The sequence below is a fragment of the Sciurus vulgaris genome (assembly GCF_902686455.1).
Source record: "Sciurus vulgaris genome assembly, chromosome: 14".
NCBI lineage: Eukaryota > Metazoa > Chordata > Mammalia > Rodentia > Sciuridae > Sciurus > Sciurus vulgaris.
In genome coordinates this window covers 6,547,610-6,562,580 of record NC_136475.1, presented here as the reverse complement: position 1 = coordinate 6,562,580, position 14,971 = coordinate 6,547,610, and the positions used below count along the sequence as shown (strand labels likewise).

The following is a 14,971-nucleotide window of genomic DNA, read 5'->3' as shown; positions in this document are numbered from 1 at the left end:
CTCTGGCTCACCACTTCTCTCTGGCGCCCGGAGGCCGCTGCACGTTTTCCTGAATGGAGCGGGGGTACCTTGTTCACCACTCTGGGACCGCATGGAGAACTGGAAAGAGTCGGGGAGGATATGGCACCAGGAGGAGGTGGGGAAAGGTCCGCTCAACTCCCAGGAAGCTGTCTGGGACCAGCGGGTGGGAGAGTGGGACAGGCGCTCCATGGGGGGCCATTCATTTGGTGGAGCTGTATTTTTTAAACCCGATGTCACGTTTATATGCAGTTAGTTACAGGTGTGTGCCCTTATGCCTAAGCAGTGTGTGGCTTCCCCCGTTTATGGAAGGATTAATCGGCCGCCTGATACACAATTCCAAGCTTTATTTCAAGATGGCCGGGGACCTGTGACCAAGTGCTGTTCCCTCCATCACAGCAGAAATAATGCGTCAAGCTTCCAAGTTGTGACTGTGACTTAGGAGAGGTGCTTTCCCCGTTCCTTTCTCCCCACTCCCGTGCTGCAGAGCGGGGTTGGGGGAGCCACCCATGGGCACATGGACAGCTGCATCGGGGTGGCAGAGCCTGGCACCGTTGGCCCTAGGTGCTTCACCTGGGCTGCTGCGTGAAGCACGTTTCCATGGGGGCTGCTTCAGCGGCTGAACCAATATCCAGTTCTGACCTTGAGTTCCTGGTGGTCAGGAAGTGACGAGAATGGAGGGGCCGTGGGCCGTGATGAGTGGTCAGAGGTGACCGGGCCACGGGACTCCTGCTTGGCCAGCGGGGAGCAGCAAGGGTCTCTCAGGGGAGCTCCCTGGGCCCCCTCGTTTCCTTGCAGGAGCGACCCGCTCTGGGCTAGCGCTAGACAGCCATGCGCTTGAAGTCCCCCTGGGCGTTCACTGTTCCCGCTGTCACCAAGCTGTGAGGCTGTGGAGACAGATGCAGAGCGTGTGTGGACCTACCTTGCTCAGGAGTTTTCATTGGCACCTAATGAAAAGTCAAATAAATGAAATGGTGTTAGGAAAGGGGATTCATCGACTCAGAAAAACGCAGGGCCCGGCCACGTGGGCATGGAGTCTGTCACTGATAGCCCTGCGCTCCGGCTGAGTTTATCCTTGTGGACGCTGTCTAGTCCTTGCAGGTTTTGTCCACGTGGTCATCAGAGGGCCAAGCCCAGCTCCAGACTCCCACCCTGTCTTTTCGGCAGCTCCACCTGGGAGCCCCTTGCCACCAAACACCAGGGACGCGCAGGCTCACTGGTTCTGACCAGGACGTGCCATCCCCCAGGTGACGCTCCTGGTGGGGGAGATGCTGGACTCTGGCTGTCCAGGCACGGTCACACGCTCACCCTGAGCAGAGTCCCTTGGACTGTGTGGGAGAGGTGGTCCCGAGGAGCTGGGGGCTCTCAGCGTGGGGCAGGCAGGCGTCTCCGAGTGAGCGAGTGAAGACTCAGCGCCCCGCCTGGTCTGGGACACTGACAGAGGGCTGCCCAGCACCCCGCCTTGTCCTCTGGCTCATGGTCATCTGCACCGTGGTGCTGCGCATACCCGTCGTTGAAGATCCACTTTACACTCGCCTGCCCTAGACAACACGGGACTGGCATTCGGCAGACACCTGTCCCCACGAACACTCCCTCATAAACCTTCCTCAGTGAGCAGCCAAGGGCTGGGAGCCCGGCCCAGGTGCAGGTCGGGCGGCTGGGGAATCGCCCAGCCATTTTCACATCTTGGCTGGGGAACATGCCTTTGTCCGATCAGGCTGTTGGAACCTCCGACCTGTCGCTCTGGGACCGCATATCATCAGACACCGCAGTTCCCCCTACTCCGCCAAGCGAGCACCAGGGAGGCCCAGTGGGACACTTGCTAGGAGCTGGCAGGGAAGAGGGAGCTGCTCTTCTGAAATGACCTTCGATAGCAAGACTCTGCTTGTGAGGAGACAAAACCAGCAGGCAGCTGGTCCCTGGGCTGTGCGTGGCGAGGATGAACCTTCCAGTCCCTGCAGGACGGTCGGCAGCGTGGGGTCCACATGGGGACCTGGCAGGCAGGCTCTGCGGACCCGGGAGCCCGGGGTTTGGTCCTCTGGGTCCCTGTGCTCTGCACACCCTCTGAGCATCCCTGGCCTCACAGGTGCAGCCAGGCTGTCTCCAGGTCAGGCAGGCAGGCCCTGGATTCCTAACCTCCCTGGTGCTGCAGTGCACCTCTCACCAAAGCGAGGCTGCTGGCGTTAGGGCTTCGGTTTATAAAGCTGAGAGAGAGAAGGGATATATATATATATATATATAGAGAGAGAGAGAGAGAGAGAGAGAGAGAGAGAGGAACAGAGAGAGAGGAAGAGAGAGAGGGGAGAGGGAGGGAGAGAGAGAAGGGGAGAGGGAGAGAAGGAAAAAGGGGGAGAGGGAGAGGGAGATGGGGAGAGGGGGAGAGGGAGAGGGAGATGGGGAGAGGGGGAGAGGGAGAGCATGCACAAGGGTGCAGGAGGGAGAGGTCTGCGTCCCTCACAATGAAAACGTCCTGGTGTGGCTGATGGCCAGCCCTTATCAGGGTAGGTTCTCCAGGGCAGCAAATATCCCCCAGGCCAGGTGGGTGGGTATTTCCCCAGAGCACCTCCAGTCCTCCCAAGCCACCACCCGTTTTCTATGATAAGTAAGATTAAGAAATATGTAAGAACAAACAATTTAATGTTTTTTTTTTTTTGTTATAGGGAATAATTAAATATTAAGAAAGCTAAACCTGAAAACGTGTCGAGTAGGTTTTTCTGTACATCATATTTACATGACGCTGATCCTGCCTACCCAGGATCAGCTGTCCAGGGGAAGAAAGCGACTTGCATAGTCTGGGGTTGACGCTGCCTTCTCGGGCCAGCTGTCCCACAGAGCGAAGAGCTGAAGTGCAGAAGTGCATGTCCTCCCGCCCTTCTCCTCCAAGCATCTGAGCAACAGATGCAAAACAAGGTTTGGGCACAAGAGGCTAGAAGAGCAGGCATCCAGGACTCTGCCTTGAGGAGACCTGGTGCACAGGACAAGAATGGCCCTTGGCCACAGGGCCAGGCGAAGGAAGTCGAGGGTCACCCACAGAGGTCCCTTAGGGTCTCGGAACAAAGGCACAGCAGCCCAGACAAGCTCATCTGCAGCATCAGGGGGCCTGACCGTGCAGCCTGGCAGCGAGCTTCGAGGCTCAGAGGTCCACTTGAAAGAACCTGCCCTCCCTGCTAAGGTGGATGCCGAAAGGTGAGTCCGTCACTGTGGCGCTGACCTCTGGCCAGGAGGAGCTACGAGGGGCTACAGTGGACGGGTGCAGTGCAGACTCCTTCCACTCTGGAGCCACTGACACTCGGTAGCTGGAACCTACGTACGCTGTGAAGCTGTGGTAGATGCGGTTAAAACGTGCGCAGGAGCACAGAACGGACTTTCCAGGGCACATGAAGTTTGAGTGGGGCAGGGAGTTACTTCCCGACTCCTGAGAGTCCGCAGCCTGCACCGGTGATGCCGCACCGTTGTCCAGTTTTTTCAGGTCATCTGGACAAGGGCATTTCTTATTTCTTGGAGGCTCTGAAACAACTTTTTTTAAAAAAAGTCAAGAGATCATAAGTCGAGCATCTCGAACGCTGACATGGGCAGAGCCTCGTTCTTACGGAACATGAAGCACTCTGTGTCCCCCACGTCTAAGAGTTCGTCAAGAGACGCCACCACCACATCGTGTTCCTGCAGCATCTCTGGGTAGCGGGACGCTGCTCGCTCGATCCTGGCCGAGCGTCGCACGGGGGTGATGAGCTTCATGTCCTGCACTTCTGGCATCCCGTTTATTCTGCGAGAGAAAGATGCAGTCAGAACCTCGAACCTTCGGGAGAATCGCGTCTGCTCTCCTGTTTCTTACTCCACAGGAAGACAGCCGCCTCCGTGTGAGCTCACGGAGTAGCTCTTCCCGACTCCAGAACCACACGTGGCGGCCCCCTGCTCCTCATGCTGGGCAATCCCGTGTGAAGCGTGGCTTCATCTGACTGGAGCCACCCTGCAGGGGGTGGCGAACTTTCAACCATGTTAACAGGTTTCAAGGAAATGGCCTCACACCAAATTTGGTTAGTCTGATAAATTCTTAAATGTGTTTGTAAATCATTCAAAACACACCTTTTAGGATGGCAGCCACACTAAGAATTGACACGGAAACTGACGGCATCTTTCTTGTATGCCGGAAGTGCCTTCCAGTGAGGAGCGCCTGGAGGACAGGACCTGCGTCCCCTCTGGTGACTCTGGTCACATTGGCTCAGGCTTTCATAGTGAGTTCTAGAGCCAGTGACAGCTGCCCGCTGTCATCCACTGCGAGCGGGCAGCAGGGCCCAGCCCGCTTTCCAGGGAACTAAAGCCCAGACCGAGGCCCTGGTGCTCTGCTTGGGATCCTTCAGGAGGGTGAGCAGACGTGGCTGGACTTGCCTGTGGGAGGTGAGGTGACGCCTGACAGGGTCCTTGTTAAAACAGACTGCTCTGTGGTCTGCGGCGGCACCTGCTCACCACCCTCCTGTTCTCAGGGGCCAGGCAGAGCCTCCTTCACAGCTCCAGAGCTGCTGCCTGGACACTGGGCCACCGCCTCCCTACAGCTGTGCCCGGCTGGCAGGAAAGGTAGGAGGGACCCCAAGTGCTGGACACATGGGGGAAGAGGTAGCCTGTCCTGGGAGGGGGCGAACCCACTCCAGCCCCCTCCGGACGCTGGCAGTATGTTCCTGTGCAGGGCACATCTCAGCAGGGGTGGGGGGTGGCGTGTGGAGACCCAGACCCTCGAGTCGGTGCCTCCTGCCTCCCCTCACCCTCAGACAGGCTAGACCGGTGCAGGAGAGCCGGTAGGGAAGGAGGGAGGGAGGACTGCGATCCGAGGCCAGCTCTGGAGTCTGCGTACCTCGGGACTGGGGCGACCTGCAGTTTGATACCAGCATGACTATGCTGCTCGGCCTTGGCTTTTGGGGGTGTCGCTGTGGCCTGGTCCCTCTCCTCTGCAGGAGGACAAGAGTGCCCGGGGTCCGTCTTGTTGGCCTGCTCTTCCACTGATGTGATATTAGTTTCAGCAACTAAAGCATCAGAGCTCATTCCTGTGTATGAAGGTCAGGGAGGAACGTAAGCTTGTCAGTTTAACCCTGATGTGAACCACGGTAGGTGCCCCATGGTGCTGGTGGACTCTATGTCCAGTAGACTCTGTATGTTCACCGATGTGAAGAGGGTCTATAACTAGTTTTTCCTCCCGAGCCCCACAGTCATACCCTGTGCCACCAGGCTGCCCTACTGCCCAGTGCTCCAGACAGCTTGTGGGTCTCTTTGCCACTTGAGGATGGATCCTTGATACCCTTCCAACACCGACCACAGCCCCGACCTCCTAGCCTCGCTCTGAGAGCTCTCAGGACTGCTCCCGCCTTTCCACCCCGCCCCGGAACCAGTCGTCTTGACTTACTGGTGCTAACTCTCAGCTCCCGACCCCTCCCTGCTGGGGCTGCCACGGGGCTGTTGCCACAGACAGCGAGCAAGAACGGTCCCGTCTCCACATAACTCTCACTATACAGTCACCGCAATCAAAATGCAGGAGGTCCTTCAGCCAGAGATGCAGCAGAGCCTGGCCGAGGCCCAGGGAGGCTGACAGCCCGGCAGGGCACTGATTCCTTCCCTCCTGCCCCTGGGGACACTGCTGGGCCTCACTCCTGGGCTCCCACTGGCGTATTTACTTTCTGTTTCCCCACTTACCTGTCAGTCCACTGGGTTGTTAAATGTACTCTTAAGGGAAATAAAACTGTTATGTTCTAAGATAAGAAGAAAAATATGCTTTGTTTTCTAAATATAGCTGTTTTTTCTTTCCATTCATATCACAAGTATTATAAGCAATTGCATTCACTGTGTTTAGTACAGCGGTTCTCACAGAGAGTCCTGTGACTGTAGAGCTAATGAGGAGACGTGAGAGGGCTAGTTTTGAAGAGGTGACATGGACTGGGTGACCCCGTGGAGGCAGGTTTATTAGGACTAGACCTGTCACTTAACCAAGGCTCCCTCCCCTTTAGGACTAGACCTGTCACTTAACCAAGGCTCCCTCCCCTTTAGGACGAGGCCTGTCACTTAACCATGGCTCCCTCCCCTTTAGGACTAGGCCTGTCACTTAACCAAGGCTCCCTCCCCTTGCCTCATGCTCTTCCATAAGGAGCCACTTATGGCCCCACCTGGGACCCCAGGAGAGCAGGGCAGTTGCTCTGCTGCCTGGTGGAAACACCTCTGCTCAGTGCCAGGCGGGCATCTGCTTGTGAAAACAAATGCAGGCTGACGGTGCGCTGCCAAGGGCAGCGTGCAGGGCAGAGGGAGAGGCTCAGGGGACCAGGGCCTCCTTCCCATGTGCTCCGGACGGTCTCATTGTACAGCTGGAGGGAAAGGACTCAAACGCAGAGCAACACTACCTTCTGTGGTTCTGGATGATTCTTGCAAAATATTAAGAACGACTTCCCGCAACTCTTGTATCGGCTGGAAGGAAGAAAATAAATGAATACTGTTAAACAGACTCAGAAAAAATGAGCTAAGGAACTTTAGACAACATCAAACAAACTCTCTATAATAAAAATGTTTCCTTTAAAAATATCCTGTCTAGGTATAAGTAACATCTACAAAGTTTGTTTTAAAACTTCATGAGAAAAATGAAGGAAGAGAGAGAATACTGGTTAAATGCTGGCACACTTGACCTTCTTTCTGAATCAGATTCTATTTTCCTATTAACTTGCATCACACCACTGAAGACTCTAACCGTGGGGAACACGCATCACACAATTTAGTGCTATCATAGCTTAATCTCGTTTTCATCATAAAAGTCACGTTTCTCATTTCAGAAAAACGAAACAATAGGTTAAACTCACTTATATTCCTGTCACCCAAAGACAATGCTTGTTAGTTATTTTGGGCAATTTTCCCCAGACTTTTTTTTTTTTTTTTTAATATAGTAAAATAATATGCCTTAAAAAAAAAAAAAAAAAAAAAAAACCAAAAATCAAAAACAACAACAACAAAAACTTTTATAGAAAAGTGACTTCCTGGGATAGCCTTTATTTTTTCAAAGTGTGTGAACATTTTTCCACGAGGCAGAATGTCATGAGATGGACTGTACTTTTTCATAGGAACCTCATATTTGGACGTTTGTCTTCCTGACCTGGGACTGTGTATCAAATTAATAATAGGCTGCAAAAGAGCATAAAAGCAAGCTTTCCATACATTTTTACAAAATCTAAAATGGAATTAGGCCAAGCTTAATGAGGTGGGCATAAATGAGAATACACGGCAAGGAGTCTGAATTATATAACACTCATTATGCATATTTTACATCTGTGCAGGATTCTGGTTAAAGATGGTACACTGAATGCACATTTACTTCTTTTTTTTTGCGGTGCTGGGGATGGAACCCAGGGCCTTTTGCAAGCACTCTACCAGCTGAGCTATACCTCCCCAGCCCACACATTTACTTCTAATCTCACTTGAAATGCTGAAATGAGAACAGGATTAAAAAGAGGCAATTGCTGGGGTCGTAGCTCAGTGGTAGAGGGCTTGCCTCGTGTGAAAAACTGGTTTGAGTCCCAGCACCACATATAAGTAAATAAATAAGTAAAATAAATGTCCATTGGCAACTAAAATATCTTATGTGAAAGGCAATTGCTACAAAGACTAGGAAAGAGTAAGTAGTAACCAGGTTCTGGAAATGGAGGGCAGAAGGAAGAGAAGGAGCACCCGACCCCTCGAGAGTGTGTCCTGGGCCAGGGCTGCGGGAAGTGTGGTTCACGACACAGCACCTCTGGAAGCCAGGAGTAGGGCGCCAATCGGGAGGGCCCTGGAGCGCTGCTCAAGCCTACCCGGCACTCCTGAGCTCCATGCAGCTAGCGATGGCACTGCCACCTCATCCGACAGAAAACTGGGGATCTGGCCCCCGAGTCTCTGGGGGACTTCATGCAAGGTTCAGGGTGACTGCCCACCGAGCAAGGGACAAACAGAGCCTGCGGCTGAGCGTCGGGACTCCTCCCCTATCACAGGCGCCTGGTTTCTAACTCCCAGGAAGGAGAACCAAGAGCCCTCTCTAGGGAATCCGACCTGCTTAAGGAGAAAGACCTGAAGGCCCTGATATGGAGGGTCCTCCAACCCATCAGGCAGCCATCACCCTGCGATGAAGCCTCATCTAAGTGCCCAGAGCTTTAACCTGCCTCTTGAAACCAGCTGTATCCGGATGAGGCCCTTAGGTAAACAGAATAAAATGCACTCGAGAGAGAGAGAAGGCAAAGCACTGGAGAAGGGACAGAGATGCAGGAAGAGGAAGACGTGACATGGCTCTAGAAACAGGAGCTCCACCCAGCTCAGGCAGGGCACAAGGGTGTCTGGGCAATGGTGAGAAGGATTCCAGAATGGCCGCAAGCGAAGGCAGGAGTGAGGAGCCACCCATCAGCCTGCACGAAACCACAACTTGCCCTCTAAGAAAAGATGGTGTTTTTCAAGTATCCAGCAATTTAGAAAATTAGAGTGTGAAAATTAATCACGTACTAAGTCCTCTGAAAACTAAACAAAGGCAAAGCTCACTCCAGGAAACCTGGAGGTCGTGCTTGGAAGGTGAGGTGGCCCCGGTCATACAGTCATGTCTTTCTTACACCTGCGTAACGGAGGGATGGCTACGTGCCCACGGTTTGCACACTGCTCCCACGGAAGCGTGAAGGATGGCAAAGAGCCGCAGGACATTGGTGGGGGTGTGCAGGTGGCCATGCAGGTGTATGTGAAGGGGGTCAAGTCCCTGCCCCACACGGCTGCAAGTCCACAAGCTGTCTAGGCCTGGAAACCACCGAACAGCAACATGCACACATCTTCGGAAGTTTCAGGGGTAAGAGTATAAAAATAACCTGTCCTGGGAAGTAGAAAACGGGAAGTGAGTGAGGGAGAAGTTTTGTACCAAATTTATTGAACTACTTGGTGGTTTAAACTGTGAGCTTGTGAAACTCCAAACCAACATGGAAACGAGATACAGAGCGTGGAGCAGGAAATGGAAAATGACAGTGTGAAAAGTGACAAAGTTATTCGAAGCAGTCTTTGTTAAAAAAGTTATCGACAGTGGGTTTTTTTCTAGGTTTTAGGGCTAAGAAGTTTTTTCATGCAGTGGCTCTGAATTATTAATTTATGCACATTGAATGTGTTGCTTTAGATTTATCTTTAGGTTCTTTGGTAAAGTTCTTTGTAAGCACTGGATACCAATGTCGTAACTTTCTGACTATTACTTTCTATAACTGCACACTTGTACAATCAGCATTGAGACACGGTCACTCGACAAGAAAACCGACTCTGTTGGTAACACTGCTTTCTGCAAAATGCATGCTTTTTAAATGTGTGCATCAAGGACACACTGCACCCCATACCCTAGCTATGACTTTGGAGGCGAGTTGGAAGTTCGACACTACATCACACAGCTGTCATGCTGCCAACAGAGAAATCACAGGAGAAGGTCACAGGTCACCCGCCTGAGACAGAAACTCACTGTGGCGCCACTTCTAATGGCCTCTTCATACAGCCCGATAACATCAAAGGTGCCTTGACTTGCCAGCAGCTTTGCTTTGCAGATCCAGAATTTAGCAAATTTCTCAGCCTCAGGAATGCCGGACAATATTGTAAGTATTTCGCTAGAAGGTACACCCTGGAAAAAAGGAAACGCTGAGGTGATTTTCAGCTACTCTCACACCTCCTAATACTTATCACAGCAGACATCGGCTTCATCAGTAATCTTCCGGAACTTTTTAAAAATCTTCAATGTTACTGAGGTACAACATATGTGTGATGTATTGGATCCCTGTGTAGCCATGTGAATTGTATTTTCGTGGTTTTGGCACTGATCATTAAATTTTAAGTTACATGAGATGAAGTGGAAAGAAAAACTTTCATCATGGTAGACGGGAAGTATATTCTACATGTTTATGTAGTGCAAAAATCAAACCAAACCAAACCGTAGCACAATCCACATTTCTTACTTATTCAAAATCCTATGTATTTATAAACGTGAGAGTGAATACGGCCAAAATTTCTGGTTGATTCTTAACAGCAGCATGAAGGATGGCACAAGGCAGGGGTGTGTGTGTGTGTGTGTGTGTGTGTGTGTGTGTGTGTGTGTGTGTGTGCTGGGAATTCGTGCGGGTTAAACTCCACACAACACAACTTTTAAAAAAAAATTTAATTTGTTCTAATTAGTTGTACATGTCAATGCATTTATAGAATTTGATAGCTCATACATAAATGGAGTGTGATCCCTCATTTTTCTGATTTTACATACTGCAGGATCACATGGGTCATGCAGTCATACATGCACATGAGGTAATCATGTCTGCTTCTCTGTACTGTCCTTTCCACCCCACACCCCCTCCCCTCCCTTTACTCCCCTCCACCAAATCTGAAGTGACTCTATTCTTCCCTATCCACCCCCCACTGTGAATCAGCATCCACCTGTCAGAGAAAACATCTGGCCTTTGGTGTCTGGGGTTTGGCTTATTTCGCTTAGCCTAAGGTGTACTGTGTTCGCTTGCCAGTTCAGAAGATTCAGCAGTTCTTTCAGGGAGGGGCAGGCTGAACGGCTCCAGAGTCAAGCAGAATTAAATGAGAAAAATGTTTAGAAAAGTGCCTCCCGCGTGCCAGGCAAGTGCTCCACCTTAGCCACATCCCGGCCTGCTTCAAACTGACCGAGACGCTAATAAATCGATGGTGACAGATGCAAGGAAGAAGGCAGAGCGGCAAATTTTCCAGGGAGAACAACCTGAAATTAGAAACACTTCCTAGACTATGGTTAGAGCATGAGGGCTCTTCTGTCAGTCAGAGTCCGGCTCAGCTCTGCGCAGGCGCGCTGACCACCTGAGGAGCATCGGATCCGGCTCAGCCCTGTGCGGGGCGCTGACCACCTGAGGAGCATTCATCTAAAGCTGGTGCCCTCCCTCGAGACCGAGAGCACTGAGGTCAGAGCACCCAAGCCACTTTGAACGGAGGCCAAGGCCAGCTTTATCAGGGTCCTGCTCCAGATCCCTGCAGCGCACCCAGACAGTCGTGGAGACTTGGAGGTAGGTTGTCTCAGGACGAGGCCGCTCCCTGCCCCTGGGCCCAGCAGGAGCAATTGCCTCATGGGAACCAAATCACCCGCCCCCCCACCCTCAGGTCTGATAAACGCCCTGCAAGGCAAGTGGAGAGTTGCCTGAGCACCTCCCTTGACATGGACAGGCCCGCGCGGCCAGCTTGACGATGAACTCTGCCTCCTGCCCGGTCCTCCCTCTAGTTGAATCTGACCTCCTGTCAGTGTCCCCGAGATTGGGCCTGGGAACGCTGGTCCCTTGTCTGGACTGGAGCTCCTTCCCTGCTTTTCACCATTACCTTTCCCATTTGGTTTTTGGGGTGAATAGCCAGATTTGATTTGTTGGGACCCCAGTATTGGACTTCTGGTCTGGGACTCCAGTAACATTGCTTTATTTTGTGATTTCAATATATTGTTTTATGAAATAAAACTGTATGAAACACAGAAATGAGGGAAAATAAAAAGGATTCATATAAACTGAGTTACAAAATAAGATGGCAGGCTGAATTTAAATATGAGTAATTACAATAAATGTCTATGAGAGAAATATGCTTTCAAAAAACATATTTTTAGATCTGGTTAAAAAATTCAGCTGTATACATTCATATGAGACATTCCTAAAATAAATCAACTCAGGAAGATTTAAAAATAAAGGGATACAAAGAGATCTACCAAATTCTAGCAACAAAAAGCAGGTATGGCAAGATTAATACCAGACAGAAGAGAAATCAAAGCAAGCCATGACTTTTATATACATACAAGATAGACTTGAAAAACAGGAAGTAAAAGTTGACAGGAATACAAGCTGTCAATGAGTAATCCCAATTCCAGAGAAATGTTGGCACATTTCTTTCAGAAAGCAACAGATCTAGTAAACGGACAGAATATATATCCTTTCAGAACACCTTTGCAACATATACTAAGAATGATGAGACTACAAAGAAATTTTAACAAATTCCATCAAGAGTAATACACATGGGCCACATTTGTCAACCACAACACACTTAGAAATTAACATAAAGATAGCGAGAAAAAAACTACAAATCTGGAAGTGAAAAGGTATTCTAAGAATTTCAAACTCAAAATGGAAGTCTCAACCTGTTTCGAAACGAACAGTGAAAACACGTTGGTTACTGAGCTCTGGTCCCCAGCTCCACCCACCTATCGCCTCTGTGGTAAGATGCTGAACTCTGTAAGGATGCTCTGCTCCGCAGCCACTCCCTGGGGCTCTGCCAATGTGGGGCAGCGGAGGGAGGCAGCAGGGAGGAGGGGACACTGCCTGCTCCACGGCCTGCACCGCCCAGCAATGGCTCCTCGCCCTGGCAGCAGCACTGGGTTCAGCCACCCCCCTTTCTGGCATTCATAGATCCCACCCACTGAGCCTGTGTGTGCATGCGCATGTACACAGCACCCACCCGGTAGCAGCCTGTTCTCAAGGTCTGAGACCCAGGCCCACAGGCCTCTTCAGCCCCTGGCTGGGCTTCCCATACCCACCGGCCTCTCCTTTCCTAGTGTGGCATCCAACTCCTAACATCTTTGGAATCTCCAAAGCAATGTCTTCATGTCTACTAATGAGTTGGTGATGGCTGGCAGCGCCTAGACAGCTTCCGTGGTGGCTGGCGACTGGGAAGACCAAGGCAGGATTAGAGGGCTGGCTCCCTCTGGGGAGGGGCTGGAGGCGAAGCTGCCCACCAGTGACCCCGAGTCAATCAATCGTGTCAATCATGCCTATGTAATGAAGCCTTCACAGAGCTTTCAGGTAGCAGAGCACATGACGGTGCCTATAGGGTGGTATGCCTTGAGAAGGCCTGGACACCCCGCCCTTCCCACGTGCCTTGCCCTATGCACATCTTCCTCTGTATCCCTTCTAATTATTTATATGGTACCAGGGATTGAACCCAGGGACACTTAAGCACTGAGCCATATCCCCAGTGCTTTTCATATTTTATTTAGAGACTGGGTCTCACTAAATTGCTTAGGCCTCACTAAGTTGCTGAGGCTGGCTTTGAACTCTGGACCCTCCTGCCTCAGCCTCCCCAGCTTCTGGGATTACAGGTGTGAGCCGCCATGCCCAGCCTTCCTGGCCATATTCTTAATATTAAACATTTAAGTATAAAGTAAGTAAAGTGTTTCCCTGAGTTCTGTGAGCTGCTCTAGCGAATTAGCCACTCAGAAGTGATGAGAACTGGCTTCCAGCTGGCTCTCATGAGCACAGGGCAGGCAGTGTTGTAGTGCCGGCTCTCCAACTGTGGATGTGATGCTGCCTCCCAGGAGGTGTCTGCTGGTGTCTGCTGTAGAACTGGGTGAGGACACAGCCCCACATCTGGTTCCAAAACGACTCTGCTGACCTGAGTGAGAGAGCAGGGAAAACCCTGGTGTGGTTGCCCTGCACACTCAGCCTCCTTGCTCTGCTAGAGCCCGTGGGTGCCAGCTGCTCCTCAGTCACTCCACCGTCACCTGGGGCCTGAGGGTTCTGGGCACCCGCTTACTCTGTGTTTTACTTCAACAGCTGCCCTGTGCCGTTTGGTACGTGCCCAGGACAGCCATCGCAGAGGGCCATGCATGAATTCACGCTGCAGTGGAGGCCGGAGCTTCCTGTGGTGCCAAGCCATCCTCCTCAGACAGCCCATTCCAACGGCTGGCCCCCTCCTTCCCAGCTTTCCTGGGAACTGCTTCCTGATAAGTTCCTTTCACATAAATCCTCCTCCCAGGCTCTGCTTCCAGGGGACACACTTAGAATATTGTATCCCTAATTCCTGCATCTTTTATTGAGATATTTGGTGTTTCCTGCTTTTGTAACTGGACCCTGATTGATGAAGAGTATTAGTCAAATTTAGAGGCAAATTTATAGCATTAAACATATTTATAAGAAAATAAGAAAGGCTGACCTAATTATCTAGACTTTAAAGAGGACAATAAACAGTAGGTGCAAACACTGATGCACAAGGAGTGATCAATAAAACTCAAAATACACACTTTGAAAAAGATCACAGAGAAATCCTTGGCAAGTCTGGTTCAAAAAAGGCACAAAATTTATTATAGTTGACTCAAGAAATACAAAACCTAAACAGACCAAAGACCACAGAAAAAAGTAAAGACATTAAAAAGACTATCCCCCAAAGCAGCACAGTCCATGCTGCTGTGGCCAGCCAAAGGAAATGCCAAGTTGTGCTGACCATTCTCATAAGAAAGAAGGGAAAAGTCCAACTCATTTTGTGGTGGCGAAACCAGTCCTGGTTGTGAAATGAAATGACAGAAACGTCAGGGAGGAGTCAGGGGAGGGTCAGCTTCCCTCCCGCTCAGCCTTCTCCAGGAAGCCGGATCCACGTGGCCCTGCCCTCTGCATGGTCAAGAGGGCTCCAAGATCTGACTCCTGCTCCTGAAATGTAGCTGTGTCTGTGGGCAAGCTGCTCCTTCTCCGTTCTCTGCCATGCTCTACGGGGGAGACCCTGCACAGGCCTTCAGCCGCAGAAATCAGGAATCATTTTTTTTAAAAAAGAGGAAAAAGCCCCCATGATAGGATGGGTTTAAGATGACGTGAAATATCTAAGAATATCGTGAGAAACTGTGGGTCAGGGCTCAGGATTTTGGAATGCTAATCTCCTCTGGGCCTGGCAGTGTGAACACAGCTTGGTTTCTCCTACTTTCTCTTGTCATTTCCACAACAATTTGACAAAAGTCAGCATACCACTGAGACGCGACAAAGAAAGGTGACGAAGAACGTGAACAAAAATGTAAAACGAAGCGACGGCAACCCGCAGAACAAGCTGGAGCTTCTCCTCTGCACCCGCAGGGGCGCCCACAAGAGCCGCCTGGGGGCAAGGGCAGTGGGGTCCCCGCAGGGAGCAGCTGGGCCTGCCAGAGTGCGTGTGCCAGGCGCAGGGAGGCCTGGTCTTGGCCGAGGGTCCTCTGAAG

At 51.1% G+C, this 14,971-nt stretch overlaps 1 protein-coding gene across 1 annotated transcript in view; it reads right to left on the bottom strand.

Annotated features, from left to right (window-relative positions):
- Positions 1–2,647: 2,647 nt before the first annotated feature.
- Positions 2,648–14,971, bottom strand: part of CKAP2L (cytoskeleton associated protein 2 like) — a 28,042-nt gene continuing 15,718 nt past the window's right edge. The window contains exons 6-9 of the mRNA XM_079110657.1: positions 9,488–9,643; positions 6,396–6,459; positions 4,865–5,054; positions 2,648–3,781 (exon numbers count right to left, since the gene is read on the bottom strand). Of these exons, the coding sequence (XP_078966783.1) occupies positions 3,559–3,781; positions 4,865–5,054; positions 6,396–6,459; positions 9,488–9,643 (633 nt within the window). The 3' untranslated portion in view covers positions 2,648–3,558. The remainder of the gene's footprint in view (positions 3,782–4,864; positions 5,055–6,395; positions 6,460–9,487; positions 9,644–14,971) is intronic.